The sequence below is a fragment of the Pterocles gutturalis genome, unplaced genomic scaffold (genome assembly GCF_000699245.1).
Source record: "Pterocles gutturalis isolate BGI_N339 unplaced genomic scaffold, ASM69924v1 scaffold30571, whole genome shotgun sequence".
Classification (NCBI taxonomy): domain Eukaryota; kingdom Metazoa; phylum Chordata; class Aves; order Pterocliformes; family Pteroclidae; genus Pterocles; species Pterocles gutturalis.
This window is the reverse complement of record NW_010101454.1, coordinates 19577-35037: the sequence shown is the minus strand read 5'-3', so window position 1 is coordinate 35037 and position 15461 is coordinate 19577. Positions and strand designations below refer to the sequence as shown.

The window sequence follows — 15461 nt, the reverse complement described above, 5'->3', positions numbered from 1 at the left end:
GAATCACTTCTTACTTGGGGGAACAGCTCTTCCCTGTGCTACCCACCCTCCCAGCCCCGCCACGCTGCTGCAAGGGTTTTGTTACTGCGGCAGAATAATATCAGGACAGTGATGAGGAAAATAAACTCTGTGCTATGATGGATGTGCCCTTGTTTCATACGTACATTTAGTCAGTAACATGCTACAGCAAACTTGACCTTTATGGGGCCTAGATTTCGCTGACCCTGTTTTTTTTGTGACCTCACTGCATTATTTTGTTCTGTCTGCAGCTTCTTCAATTTCCAGCTGATAAAGTTTTCATCAACGCTCACCTTTCCCAGTGGAAGCATGATGCAAAGAAAAATATTCAGGCACACAAGGTCAAGGGACAGAGTCATTCCTGCGGTCTAACAGAAAGGGTTCTTGGAAGAAATGCTCCTGGAAGAGCCCTGGCCAACCTGTCCCAATTGGGAACAGCCTGGCACACCCCAGCAGCACTACTGGATTTATGCTTTTTGCATGGTACAGAAGCCCATTATATATTCTTCATCACTCCTAGTGCCCTTCATGTTTGTCATGTTTTTAGGACTTCATTAATAAAGAGAAGGAAGAAGGACTCACACCTCTGATTTAGCTACTTAGCATTTTAATAGGAAATAAAGACCCACATGGAGGCTAAACAAAATTGAAAGTCACAGCCATACCAGCCGTTTCTATTTTCAAACCAATGCTTTGTGCCTTGTAATGATACCAGACAAGCCGCAACTCTCAATAGCATCCTTCTCACCCTTCCTTTTGTTGAGCCTACCGGAGAGAGAGGCATGAAACATACCTCACTAGGGTTTTTATTTCTACTTCCCAAGTGAGGAATTAAACGCTCACCTGGAACCAGACCTCTGCGGTCCAGAGAGCAGCATCCATTCAGCTTTGGGAAGCTACACCATTAATCCAAAGGGGAAGTGGGAAAGCACAACTGTAGCTCTGCTGATGAGTTTATCGGGGTTAGCTACAAAGCAAGAAAAGGCTGGTATGAAAGGCATGGCCCAAGGCCCAGCTTTATGAGACAACAATATTAGAAGCTGGGGAAACGAGAATGCCTGATAAAAGGCAGAGCCTCCAAACACTCTTTAGCAACAGAAAAGCAGCAGTTTTTCCTCCTATTCCTTTTCTACAAGTTAGGTCTTCTATGAGGGAAATACAAACAGGGAGGCAGCTTCCCTGGCACCATTCCCCCAGCTGACATGTTCCTAGAACAGCATTTATCACCACTTCCCTACCTGTGCATCTCCTTCACGCTGAAAAGATGAACACTGTCGTGTGGCTTTCCTCCGTGGCAGCGTGCTGGAGCCAGCGTGACTCCCTACGGCATTACTGCAGCAGGGCTGGAAACTGGCATGAGCAGGGGTATGGCACAACACCTTCGTCAGATTTTGGAAGGCCAGAGGGAAGATTAACATTCAGGGGAATTTACTCACAGGAGAAGCTAGTAAAGTAAAATTAAACCTTAATATTCTGCAAAGGATAAGGATATTGTTTTTGAGAATGTTAGCAAGACATGAGAAAAATCCATTTAAAAGTCAGACACTGGCATATCAGGAGCCAATCATGATGGGCAGCAAAGTGTTTTGAAAAACCAGAAGAGGAAAATAAATACAGTCTACATATTTGAAAAGTATACATGCTGTCTGCTTTCTGTATACTTTATGGTGACTTCAGTCATATGCAGCTGTATCCCCAGCACTTGGAAAAGCAAATAATCTTATTGTTTCAAACAGGACATGAGCAGTTTGGTGTGACAAGCTCCAAGTATAATTTTTTTTTTAAATACATTTTTCTAAAATTCTGAAATTATACTGCTAGTAAACCAGAATTTATTAGCAAAAGTGAATAAACAATAGTTTTTGAGGCTGGAGAAATTACCATCATGGGGTTATCTAATCTCTCCCCAGAAGTCAAGAATTATGACTAAACCCTTCCAACATAGATATAGCCTGAAATTCTATGTCAGAAGTATGTCCAATTGCATTTGGCAACCCTTAGTCAAGAGAGAGGCTGAATATAATTGGGTGAATATTTGAAGTGCTTCATTATTCACGTAGGACGGCTAGGTAAAAAGTGTTTTGTACTCCCAAGACACTGGAGGGTGTGCATTATTGGGTAATAACCAATTAGGAATGTTGACAGCGCTCTGCCTTTAGGATCACCCTGGCCAACAAAGCACCTGGGTGTATGTTGTTGTGCAAAGGCACACACCCACTGCCTACTGCTCAGTTTATTTAAGCAAACCTTTCACCAAAGGAAATGGAGGACACCCCAAAGGAGGTGCATTTGACAGCTCAGCTGCATTCAGAAATATGGCCTCTTTGTTCTTGCCTTTGCCCTCCAAAAGAGAGACATTTTTTTCAATAGCACTTCTGACTTACTAATACTAATGATTACTGAAAACAAATCTGATTTCTTCCGGGTTTTTTGCATATAATCTACCAAAGAACAACATCAGGAAACACTGACAGCAAAATATCAGCTCCTAACCACATAATCTGGTAAAAAACCACCACTATGCCATGAAGTAAATACTGCAAAAGCAGAACAACAGAACTCAAAGCTCTTCCTTTCATGCTCGTCTAAGAAAAGCATACAAATCATTAATATAGGCATGTAAAAGATTTAAAAATCTTCAGTGTTTAAAAACTAACAGTTCTGACACTGGCTCACAAGAACAAGAAATTCAGCATCAGTTTAGCTCATGATAGTACAGTTCAACCCTTTCACTACCTCCAAAACAAGGCTAGAATGCACTGATGGTAAAAACATGGATTTTTCTTTCCTCTATTTTCTTTATCATGGTAATGCAAAAAATCCAGAAGTTTGTATTCTGATCGAAAGCAAAGAAATTATTGTAAGAGATGCCCAATAGGGCTTTCATACCTACAAAAGAAACATTCAAAACTTTTCCTGAACAATTTGCTTGTTTCAACCATGTAAAATATGAAACCAATTTATTATAAGAAGGAATGTATCAGTTTTTCTGCAGCTTTCATTTTCTGGCTTGTATCGTATTTAGCCTGTCCTGTGGCACTGGAGAGTACTGCAGCATTTTCTTTGAAATCCCCAGAATGCCACCTCACTTTCTCCCCCATGTATCACCGAGACGATGATGTTTTGATGAAGCATCACGCACAGGCCCTCAAGATAATGGATTCAATGGGACACACTTAAAAGATCATTTTTCTCTTTTGTATTGACTGCTTGCGCTGCTCTGAGACAGGAAGGGCCTTCATTTTTTATGTAAGCTGTAAGACCCTGAGGGCCCTCTAAACCGTTTAAGCGGGATCAATTTTCAGATGGGTAGAAGGGGACCGGCAGACCCTCCCGGTTTGGAACGTCTTCCCCTCGGATCGCCGACAAGTTCAGGCGAACCCAAAACCAGCTCCCAGCAGAGCCGCTCTCTGGCAGGGCTTCCTACTGTTTAGGATACGTGGTTAGCATTTGCACAGAACTATAATTTATAGTACGCATACAGGGAACAAAATAAGGAAAAAAAAAAGTTTCACAGAAGCAAAATGATCACCACTGCTGATGGAGATAAACAGCAATAGAGCTGCTAAATAAAGCAGTGCTGCCACTGGTGTAGCGGCAGGAAACCATTACCCTGTGACAAGGGTTTAATACACTGACATTGCTGCAGCTACATCCAGGCAACCTAACAAAACAAATTAATTGCATGGCAGAAAACATTTCCAATTCAACATTGCAACATTTATTTTTTAATTACAGCACAAAGACGGCTTTTGGGGTGTGTAAGGACGTAATCCATCATTTGCTCTGAAGTGACACACTTATGGCAAAGGCTGTGTATTATAACTTTCTACGCCGCAATAAGTAACTATAAGCAACTTCTTAGGCAAGGAATGCAAAAGGTTTGGGTGTGGTCCTGGGAGATGCTGCTTATCCCTCCATCTCCCTCCGTGTCAGCGGGAGCCGAAGGCAAGCCACGTGTTGCTGCACTGGGACTTCAGTCACTCCTCCTGTTTCACACAGGTGTCACACAGCTCATGACAGCTCTCTACCTGCAACGCGCCTCATATGGAAAGAGTTTTTACCATTCAAATACAGCCTGTGCAAGAACACAAATAAAATTTTTAATTAAAAGGAATAGTATTTTAAAAGGTCACTTAAACAACAATTATATCTACCATTTGACTGACAGGCATGTCACATTTTAACATGAAAACCCCACTGGGGTCCAAGAGGTAGAATTAATCTTTATAAATTGATGAACTACTGAAGTATACCCCATTGCATTTAATACTGCTGGGCTCGCCACCTCATCTTATGAACAAAACCCCTGTAATCTTTGTATTGGTTTTCCCCTTTCACCTTTTTAATCCTTCACAAACAGAAAGTTAATTCATGGAAACTCAATTGCCAGTGTTGCTCTCCTTCACCAAGTGCCTGTTCGGCAAAATGCAGCGGTGTGTAGAAATATGAAAGATAGGTCTTCAGTAATGAGCTTGGGTACCAGACGCAGCACAGCTGACTTAGCTGGAAGCAGGATAAACTAGTCCGGGTGGAGCGCTGGGCTATATTGATTTGAGCATCTGAGCTACCCCAAGTGTTTATGTGCACAGCATTGCACAGCAGAAGGACAGGATGGGAAGGTGACAGTGAGACCACTGCTTTCCTAAAGGCATGCCCTCACTAAGCATGCCACAAGAAGTACTTACAAACCCAGCTTAAATGCTTTCAAACCATTACAGGAGCCCCTTGGTTCTCTGAGGCAGGCAGGAAGTGCCTTAAAAATTGTTCAAATGAGGTAGAGAAACAACTGTGCTGGAACAGTCCTATAGATCCAAGCTAATGTACACATCACAGTTGGAAATAGTTTATTTTTATTACTGATTCAAAGACTCAATGAAAGAGATCAGTATCAATGAGTCTCGGAGCATCCTTCCAACTGATGTCACTAAGAGTGAAAGCATCATGATCTACAATATCTATAAAATATGCTGGCTGCTGAACTACTCAAAGCATGCTCACCATTAACAGGAGTCAGAAAACCAAGGATGCATGGGGAGAAAGGGACAAGCAAGCAATGTGCCTTGATCTGGTTGGGTAAAGATCACTTGTGACCTTTGTGAGCTTCAACTCCTTCCAACAGAGACAGGAAAGTGTACATGAGAAACAAATGAAGACAAAGCAATGAGGGAATGCAGGCAATAGAAATAGGACCAATGCTTGGAGCAGAATGGGGACAAGAAGAAAGATACTGAAGGGCAAGAGTCAAAGAGACAGCGACATCCTGAGAGTTGAAGATTAAAGAAAGAAATTAAAAGATTAAGATTAAGATTAAGGAAAGGAAAAGATTAAGAAAAAATTAAGGAAAGATTAAGAACAAAAGACAAAGAAGAAATAAAGCTTGCCAAATGACAGTGGTCTGGTTATGACATTTGAATAAACTGTAAAACAGTTAAGTTAGAGGACACATTCACATAACAGGAACTGTTGACCTTCCACTGGCCAACATAGCATTTATGTGTTATTTGCATTAAAACAAGTTCAGATAACCATTGGGTCCCTAGCAGCTTTCATAATTTTCTGTGCAACCTTTGCAAATACATCCCTAAATGGCAAACAGACTTGTATAAGTGAAACCCAGCCAGAAGGTTGATCATTACCGGAAAGAAGTAACCCAGAAATTGGAATCTATATCCTAAAGCTCCAAACACACCCAAGAGGTGGCCAGGTGTTGATGGTAAAACTGGAAGCCAAATGTTTACTTCTGCAATTGCATATGTACCAGATGCCAATTTGCTTAGCAACTACATTGCACTTTATGAAAGACCAATGACATACAGTTTGTGTGGGAGCAGGATGACAACCTACGGCTAACATACAGAAGTTCCCGAGTGCAAGGACTGAGTACAGCAAAAGGCAAAACAAACCACTGAACCTCAAGACTATAGTTCAAGCCTGGACCCTATCAGAAATAATAAGCAGAATACTTCAGTGCCAGCTCAGTTTCTAATGGGCTTTTCCTTATCAGACCAGCAAGACCCATAGACTCAGCATTCTTTTTGTCCTTCCTGCGAATTTTCTTGATCAGTTAGAATGAGAAATACTGCTTGGGTGCCTTCAGCTGGTTTGTGAAGCCACACTACTGGGCAGAAAAGTGCAAACACTGCAACAACAAACTTTCTCACTGACAAATTTCCGTCAATGGAGCTGATATCAAGCAGCCTTTGCAATGAAAGGATTTCTCAGAGCAGACACCCTTCAACTAGTTATTGACAACCTCCCCTCTCCCTGACTTTCAGGTTGATCCAATCCACACCACCTCACATGAGCCTACTGGGGAAGGGACCTATGAGCCATACTCACAATATGGGCATGGATTTTTTTCTTTCCCCTCGAGAAAAATGTTTGATACTTCAGAGGTCTACTAGCCTCAGAAATAAGGAGCTGAAGACTTCAGCTTTAATGCAGAAATTTATTCCCCTGAATACTTCCATCCACACTGTTATAGCCATGCAGCCATAGTTAACTATGGCATGAAACCCTGCAACATAAAGTCTCTACATTTACTTTCTGAGGGTCTGCGTATCTGCAAAGAGTACTCTAACAATCCACTACCTTGATTTTTCTGTCACTTTACGCATTTGAGTGCAAAAGCATTGAACAAGTAGAAAACACTGCTTTTTATCCTGCAGATAAATAATACACAAACCCACTTTTACTGGCACTAAGAACAGGAAGACATCAACTCCACAGCCCCTTTCAGTAATGACTCACCACATGATGTGAGAACCTGCTAATCTGATCATGCTATTTCATTCACCTAGTCACCAGCCACAAGCAACAGCAACAACTTGCTGACCTTGCAAGTTAGACATATTACAGGACTATGAAAATATTCACTTCTACGGAGACAGTGATGACTGACCTGTGGTGATCATTAATTGAGGCAAAATGAGGTCAATATATACCCTGAGTTCAATATACACATCTAGAGATGCAATTAATCTTGGTTCAGCCAGGACCAGGAAATAGCCTTCTGAGGTCTTTACTGACAGGTGTGGGTTACAAAAGATTTCTCTTTACAGTATCAGTTGTGTAAATTCTCTGAATTTCTTGAAATAGCCATAAGGTACACTATCATTCAAAGTTCTGTTTCTGTTTTTCTCCCAAGTTCATGTATGAGGCTACACCAGCCAAGACAACTGTACTACCTAACTGTACTGAGAGTCTGGTCCTTGTGAATCAACAGTCCACTTTTTACATGTTACTGATTATACCAACATCATCAACTGTTTCTATCTCAGTTACTGGCATCTATAAATATTTACACTTAGAGATAGTAATCTTTTCCACTTTCAGTCATCATCCCAAAACATTTTACAAGTTGTTTTTTTGTTAACCTTGGTAGGAAGCAACCAAAGCTCAAAGTTACATCAGTTATTTTGGGTTACAGAATGGGTCAGTTAGAGACTCAATGTATTTCCCTATCCCATGCCCTCCCTTCCCCTTGCCACAAGACCACGCAGCAATCAAATGGTGAAACATAAAAGGTGAATAACTAGATGAGCAAGCCAGGATAGGTAATGAAGATTAAACTGAGCTTCTGCCAACTTCTTCTGCCTATTTCCCCTGACAAAAATACTACAGAATATTTAAAAATCTGCAACCTGGACCATTCACACTAACAAAGCTGAGCTAGTGTATCACAGTATTGAAAACTCTCAAGGGAGCTTGCTCTTTGCAACTTGCAACACAATGTCTGTTCTCAAAAAGTGCAAGCCTACTGTAGTCTTTAGGTACTGTAGTGTCACAGTGATTTAAGAACCACCAACTCATCAGGCTTTGATGTTGCTACTAGAGGAAGATCACCAAATACCTCCACAAATAGAGATGTGCCTTTCAGGAAGATGAATCCAAATAAGGAGAGTAGAAATGAAGATATAACAACACCCATTCTGTTAATATTTCCTTTAAAACCTCCCCCCCCCAAATTCTCATTAGTTAGAATTAGTTTTCTAACTTTGAATTTCTTTCTTCACGCAATTAGCATCACATGGCAGCAGCTTGAGAGGCACTATCCAAGGTGAGTAGGAAACATGTGACAGGGCTGATCTTGTGGAGATGTTACAGGGGAAGTCCTCCGCAAAGCAAAGAACACCCTCACCGCAACAGGCCTCCTAACGAACCACAAGCCTCCAGCAGGGTGTTGCAACCTGCAAAAGTTTGAACTAAGGACCACGTTAGTGTCTTATTATGGAACCAGGGACAGTCTACAGACAACAGAAACTGCCAAAGCTCTGAAACAGGTACAGTGCTAACCTATCTAATTCATAGCATGTCCTTGGAGGTCCACCTATGTAACCTATAAAGGGTAAGGCTTGCTTGCAAACTGTCAAAGGCAGCCAAGGACGGTCTAGGCATTCTCCTAAGTAATTATGTGTTCTTGATGCAAAAGAAACCCTTAGCAACCAAAAAAAAGTTCTAGTGTCCTAACTGGATCCAAGTGTGTGAAATTTAATTTCCCTGAGGGCTGAGAGTGAAGATTGGGTAAGAGAACTGGGACACGAATGGATTGGTTCATATGAAAACCTGAAACAGCCCTGGGCAGAAATTTGGAAGCATTGTGAAATACCATGTAAGAAGAATCCATCTTCATATACAGAGAGTAACTCAAGATGGGAGATGTAGTAATACAAACAGATACCTCAAAAGGTTCTACAAAGAAACATATACAAGGTTTTTAGTGAAATCTTCCCCTTCTGTGGTGGGAATACAGGACGTGGCAATCCAATGCCATGGTGTTATGCAAATATTTGTACTAGATGACTTGGACAGAACTAATTAAAAGTCCACATGCTTTGAACCTATGAGACAGACAACACTGCTGACATGGCTGATATCAAAGATACCAGACAGCTGATGCTCATTTGATCAAGGTTAAACATCTCCCCATTTAGTTCTGATAGTGAGCTGAGGCTGCCTTAGCCTGGTGCGCAATAACTTTTGGTACATACCAGACAGACAGCATTAAAGCTGAGAGACTTAGGAATGCCAGCTCCAGCAAAGGGTTCGATCCTACCGCAAGATGATAATGCAATGAAAGAAGGAGAGTAGCCTGCTCAGGTTCAAATATCAGAACTACCAGGCCTGTGCCTCCTCTACTCACAATCATAAATCCTAAAACCTCAACCAGTTTTCCTTAGACTCTCCAGCGACCATATGGAACAATGGGACAACACGCATGTGCCTCAGCTCTCAGGGGAGAAATGCTCCTTTAGCAGACCCTCATCTTTTATCCATCTTCCTGGAATAAAAATATTCAGGGTTTTTCTGGGCAGTGAAAAGCAGATGTATTTTTTAAAAAATCTTCATTTGCAAAAAACCAAAATAATAAAAAAAATCAGTGCACTCAATTCTTCAACAGATAACTTCATGTTGCCAAGTATCACCCTGCAGATTTGGTAACTTCAAGTAAACCAAAGGTTGTTGAGATGAGGAGGGCATGATCTAGTTCAAAACAGAACAAATTCTAAAACCACAAGACTCCTCACAGAATAGAAAAAAATTGTTTGGTCCATTCACTTGGACCTACAAATAACCACCAGTGAACAACTCAAGAACAGGAGGAACAATCTCTATATGGGTGAATGCATCAAGGTCTACTGTCTTGGTGGACAGTGCTGCACAAAAGGACACCTGACCTAAAATAATCATACGGGATCTCCCTTGTGAAAACAGTAGGTTCTCTCTGGTCTAGAATATAACTGGGCTCCCTCAAATTCAATTTTACTGGATTTTTAAATGAGTGGGGGGGTAGCATTATTTCAGCTTCAGAACTTAAAATTATAGGATTACTCAATTCAAACCATCTATTAAATAAACTGTTTGTGTGTTGGATTGTTTCACTGTGTCAGCCTTTGGCAAAAACACAGATAGGCTCCAATTCCTTGTGTTCTTCAATCACAAAAGCATTTGAGAGAAGCCCTCAATGGTCTTTCCATAGCAAAGGGGAGGGACCCAGCATCAATAGCAAGATGCTTTTATAGTCTCACTTGGGTTTCTTTGGAGGAATTGATGGATACCTGTCAGTAGGCATTTTACACATCAAGTCACAAAACAGTTTGGGGGATCTAACAAAAGAATTATGAAAATGAGCCCTGTGAGCTACAACTCTTTACCTAATATCATTTAAGGAACCCTTTTTACAGTACTCTTTTCAATTCCTACTCTACTGTCCAAGAAGGAAAAAATAGGCACAAGATGAGATGCTACTGAACCCAAAAGAAAAAGGAAGAGTGCACTTGCTCCAAAGCAGAGACTGCTCTATCAGGATAGGTCTGCTTCACACCAGCAAGCCACAGTGACTCCAGAGCTGCTGGTTTGGGTATCACCCTTTGAATCTTGCAGAGAAAGATGACTCTGTTACCTGGCCCACAGATGAAAGGTTCATTTTAGGCTTCTGGCCCTTAGACTATACGTAATAAGAGTCAGAAGCCTAATGACTTTCGTGTCTCAACCTGTTAGATGCTGGAGCCTGCAACCTATCCCTTGACTCATCCCTGAAGCAGTACTCTTTCAGGCAAGATAATCAAGAACTTATTTTTCATAGACAATACTTCATATGACAGTAAGCCTCAAGAGGCTTCAACTGGCCCAAAGATATCTATGAGATCCTGCCTTAGTTTTGATCTCATTCACACATGTGACAGTTAGAAAAAGAAAACACACAAGCAATGTTGACCAAAACCTTGGATAACACTAACAAAGTTAGATTATAGATACAGACTGAGTCAGGCTCCAAGGAACAATTTCTATTAAGGTCCAAATATTACTGGATTATTTGTACCCAGCACTCACCATACATATATATATATATATGTGCGTGTGTGTATACATACACACACACCCACCCCCCCACACAGCCCCACTATTGGAAAAAAACATTAAGGTAAAATCTCAGACAAAACCCAAACGACTATATCGTGATTGCCAGCTTATTGCTTCATGGCATTGTCTTGACACCCAAATGAGTTTAGTAATTGCTATTTTGAGGCTGTTAATGTTTAAAAAAAATAAAATCTTAAGTTCTGGAAGTGGCTGGGAATTCCAGGTTCTAACAGGTACACTGGAAGTATTAACTCATCAAGGGGTTCAAAAGACACTTGCTGTCAGAACTGAAACACAAAACACATGTCAGAACGACTTGAAACAGAATGACTATAACTCAGAGTTTGGGTTTTCTTTAACTTATGTTTGAAGAGCTTTAAAATGTTTAATTTATTAAACCAGCTTTGATACTACAGGCATAGCTTCCACTTTCAAGTGCTGCAATGGCTCAATTGAAGGCAGAATACATTAAGCTTAAATTCCACTGCCACCATACACACTTATGAAAGAAATGTTGGTGTTTCTTCACTTAAAGTAACATGCTGCCCCAGTGAATTTGATATGGAAACAGAAGCTGCATGTATTAGTAGCGGCAGCCTCTCATACTGCACACACAATCGTTTCAGACACCATCGCACTACTCCAGCTCCCGAGAAAAAGCTAAGTAATCACAACTCCTAGTAGCTGAACACAAGCAGGTCCTAAGAAAAGTTCCCCAAAATGACAGATTTGGTTTTTGAAAATAGTTCAAGTTTTTCCAGACATTGCTTCAATCTCTCCTGGCAAGCCTGCACTTTGGCATGGCTTCTATTACGTCCCTCTGCCTGGCTTTCCTTGAGGAGGTTGCCATAAGAAAGGCCATGTATGTGCCCAGCTGTTTCTCTTTCATAGACCTTTATTTACTGTTCTCCTCCTCTATCACTGTCAGCTCCCAGTGTTAGCAGCACTGCTCCAGTCCCACCAGCAGTACCAGTGAAACCTTAGAACAAAATCACATTGCATGAAGTGTGCTTTGTACACTTTGGAAAGGCAAGTCAGAGCTGCAGGATCAAGAAACTCAAAAACTCCCCCCAAGCGGAAAGACCATGAAGGTAACACCAGCGTCCTTCTGGAACAGGAGGTGAAGGGCAAGTTATAGACCAATACTGTGGACACAATCAACACCTGCAAACTGATAACCAACTCTTAGGATTACAGCATCACTACAGTGTTTATCTGTCATCACCACCATGTAATATCCACACACAGTGTTCAACGCACTGTTTTCTTAAAGCTGCACTTTTACTTCACCTACTCTGCATACACCACTTGCTCACACATACAAAAGTTTTCTAACTGCTTAATACCAGTAAGCTACCAGCATCACAAATGTTTCATTTACAAGGTATGTGAGAGTTAAGAGTCTAATCATTAGAAAAGTCCTAAGATTCTATAAAAAGTATTCAGTTAATGCTGTCCAATATTTTGTTACACACAACCGTGCCTTTACCTCAAGTGACACATCAGAGATTACACATTGATAGTACGGGAGAGTAGTCACTGCTCCAAAAGAAACAAAACAAATACACCAACACCTCCACCTTTGGACTTCAGTGCACTATCTCTACAGTTTTTGAATGTGTTAAACCACAGAACGGATGCCCTGGAATAAAACCAGAACTCCAGATGGTAGACAGTAAGCAGTCTTTATCATCAGCTTCATTTAAGTACATACACATAGGGATTTGCAGCAGTGCTGTTTGTCTGAAACATAGTGGAGCAGGGAAAGAAAAGTCAGTCTCTAACCTCCTACAAACAAAGAAAACTAATTTAATTTTGAAACAAAAGAAACTAAATTTATCATTCTAAGACAGCCCCAGGATGTCCAAGCATGAAATGGAAGAAAAAGAGTTGCCAAAAAGAGGTGCCAAAGACATGCAGAACAAGCTTTTTAAAGTTACCTGGAATCAGGGTATTTTGTAAGCGTGGCCAAGCTGCTGGTATACATGTGCCCACCCACATCAATGTGAACTGGTGCGTTGGATTTTGTGAGCTGTGCTGGAGTGGGGATGCCTTGATTGTTCAATGGAGATGCAGGGGATCTAGTGATCAGAGGTCTTGACATATTGGGCCGACTGTCCTGTGAAGAGATAGACCCGGGTTAATGATCTCCTTAAAAACCTCACAGAAACCCCCAGTCTGGAGTCAATAGCACTGTCTCATAGTCTCAGCTTATGATTTTTATCTTATTAAAGCACAGACAAATATTTCGCAGTTTTTAAAATCTATCCAGCTCTAAGAGTCTTAACTGTCTACGTTTAAAACAAGTGGGGTAAAATGCAGTGATAAAACTCACAAAACAGAAATCGTGTTCAATAAAACAAGTTCTTTCTGAGTACTGCTCATGACAGACAACCCATACCAAAAAAAAAAAAAAAGCTAATTCTCCTCATTCTCGTATTTAAGAGCTGATAAAGGCTCTGACAGAAAGACCTGCAGACAGAAAGACCAAGAACAATTCTATTTTCCTTAATTAAGACGACCCCAGGCAAACTTTCTGTTCCTTCCCAAGCCCTCCGTCTCTGCTTTACAGTCAGAACAGAAATACAAACCCTCAACTCCTCCATCCTGCACACTCTTCTCTCGAATTCCCAATTCACATAGCACGGAAACAGAAGCAGAAACACCTGGACTAGTCAACTGCTCAGGGACTGCAGACCACTGGGCATCGCCAGCCTTTGAGAAAGACATTTTCCATTTAAAAGTTACACGTATGGCGACAGATGCCCCCGCGTGCCCCACATAGGCTGCAGGTCGGAGCGGCTTCCTGAGGCAGGCGGGGGGGGCGGGAGCCGGTGCTGTGCTGATGAAACCAACTTTTAGTCACAAAGGAAGAGATGCAACGCCAGCCAGCAGCAGCCGCAGCCTGCGCGCGCGGCGGGTGGGGCAGGGCAGGGCGATCTGCTGGAGCCAGTAAGGCAGGCTGCATTCAAAATTGCCGATTAAAATAGAAATGCATTCGAGAGTGGTTTTGAGACAACCCCACTTTCGACCAAGGGAAAACTCCACAGCAGTGGAATCTTACAGGGATGCCTTGAGAACTAAAAGCCCTTGCAAATTACTAAGTTTTACATTTAAAAGGTAAGCAAAGCAGTGAGAAGTCAGATACACTTCATCACAAAACTCTTTGTTCTTTCCACATGTCTTTCAGCTGCAAAAGGTAATGGATTCCTTATAAACACCTCTGCAGAGCTGGGCAGCAAACCTCGCAGAAGCAGAACACGGCCCTGAGAGAGAGAGTTACGGGGTATTCAGACTAGCAAAGTCCACCACTGCCGAAAACACCGTTTCTCCAGTTTTCACGGCTGTTAAAAGATTTAAACCGTGAAGGCAACACGAGCCAGGTAAACGTCTAACTGAAATGATTTACAGGCCAGTGTTGCACAATAAATCCAAGTAATATGTAACAAAAGGCATCTATAAACCACAAGGTACTTAACTAATTTTCTTTCATACACAAAAGCGAGCTCAGGTCAAACGCCGATAAAAACTAAGGGGATGAAGAAAAACATCTACTTTAGATGTTGGGGGGGAGGGTTGGATTTTCTTCTGTTTCTTCATAAGCAGAAGTTAATATAAATCTGCAGAAATACCACGCTTAATCACTACAACTGCTTGAGGGGCTGCCCGCAGCGCAATGAAGACAAGTCCAGACAAAATAAGGTACACACGCTATGCAAAACTAATGTCTGCTATAAATGCCATGTGGTACAAGCACCACCCAAGATGTTACTGATCTGCATTATGATATTTAGTAAAATAATGAAGAAAAAAAATAAAAACAACAACTGGAAAAGTGAAACAAACCAGTGGAAAGAAAGCACACATTGGACGATAAGCAGGAGGAAAGCAGCGGGTGTGAGGAAGGGAACATATTTCATTGCTTAAATGCAGACAAACAGTTAAAAAAATAAATAAAAGTCATCAATAAATGTGAATGCTGAGACTAAAACGAAAAACAAATTCTGTAAGTTCTATGAGACAGACACCACCACCTCCCTTAGCAGGATCCTCTCTGGCAGAAAAACAGCCCTGTTGCAATTTAGCACACTGCAGCACCACCGAGTCTGTAATAGTTTTTCAATTGGACACATTCTCCTGTATACCGTGCCTGGGGCTGCTCAGGAGAAAATGAACAGATTTGCAGGGTTAATATTGTAGTTAGGCTGGGACCTCATTCAGCATAGCTGTGATAGCGCCAGCTGCATGAAACGGTAGAAAAATGTGTAGTAGAAACATCACTGCCAGGATGGGAGATAGGTCGACGGACTGTGGGCATTTTATAAGGCAAACAAAAAAAAAAAAAAGGAAAAAAAAAAAAAGAGAAAACATAAGAAAAGGGCACCAGTTTCCAAAAATGAGACCTAACCAAGCTGCCATTTACACATTTTACCTACTAAAACTCCCAAGAAATAATAATGCTTTATAATAAAACCTTTGGCTATCTTCTTTCACCCTCCTTTTCCACACTCCCCCTTTCAAGTCACCTGCATTTATTGTGCCTCAAGAAACAACACCCACCTGCTCAATGTTTAAAT

General features: G+C 41.4%; 1 protein-coding gene across 1 annotated transcript in view; it reads right to left on the bottom strand.

Annotated features, from left to right (window-relative positions):
• Positions 1 to 13779, bottom strand: part of KCTD1 (potassium channel tetramerization domain containing 1) — a 34286-nt gene extending 20507 nt beyond the window's left edge. The window contains exons 1-2 of the mRNA XM_010083527.1: positions 13524 to 13779; positions 12825 to 13003 (exon numbers count right to left, since the gene is read on the bottom strand). Coding sequence (XP_010081829.1) covers positions 12825 to 12988 — 164 coding nt within the window. The 5' untranslated portion in view covers positions 12989 to 13003; positions 13524 to 13779. The remainder of the gene's footprint in view (positions 1 to 12824; positions 13004 to 13523) is intronic.
• Between the last annotated feature and the right edge of the window lie 1682 nt (positions 13780 to 15461).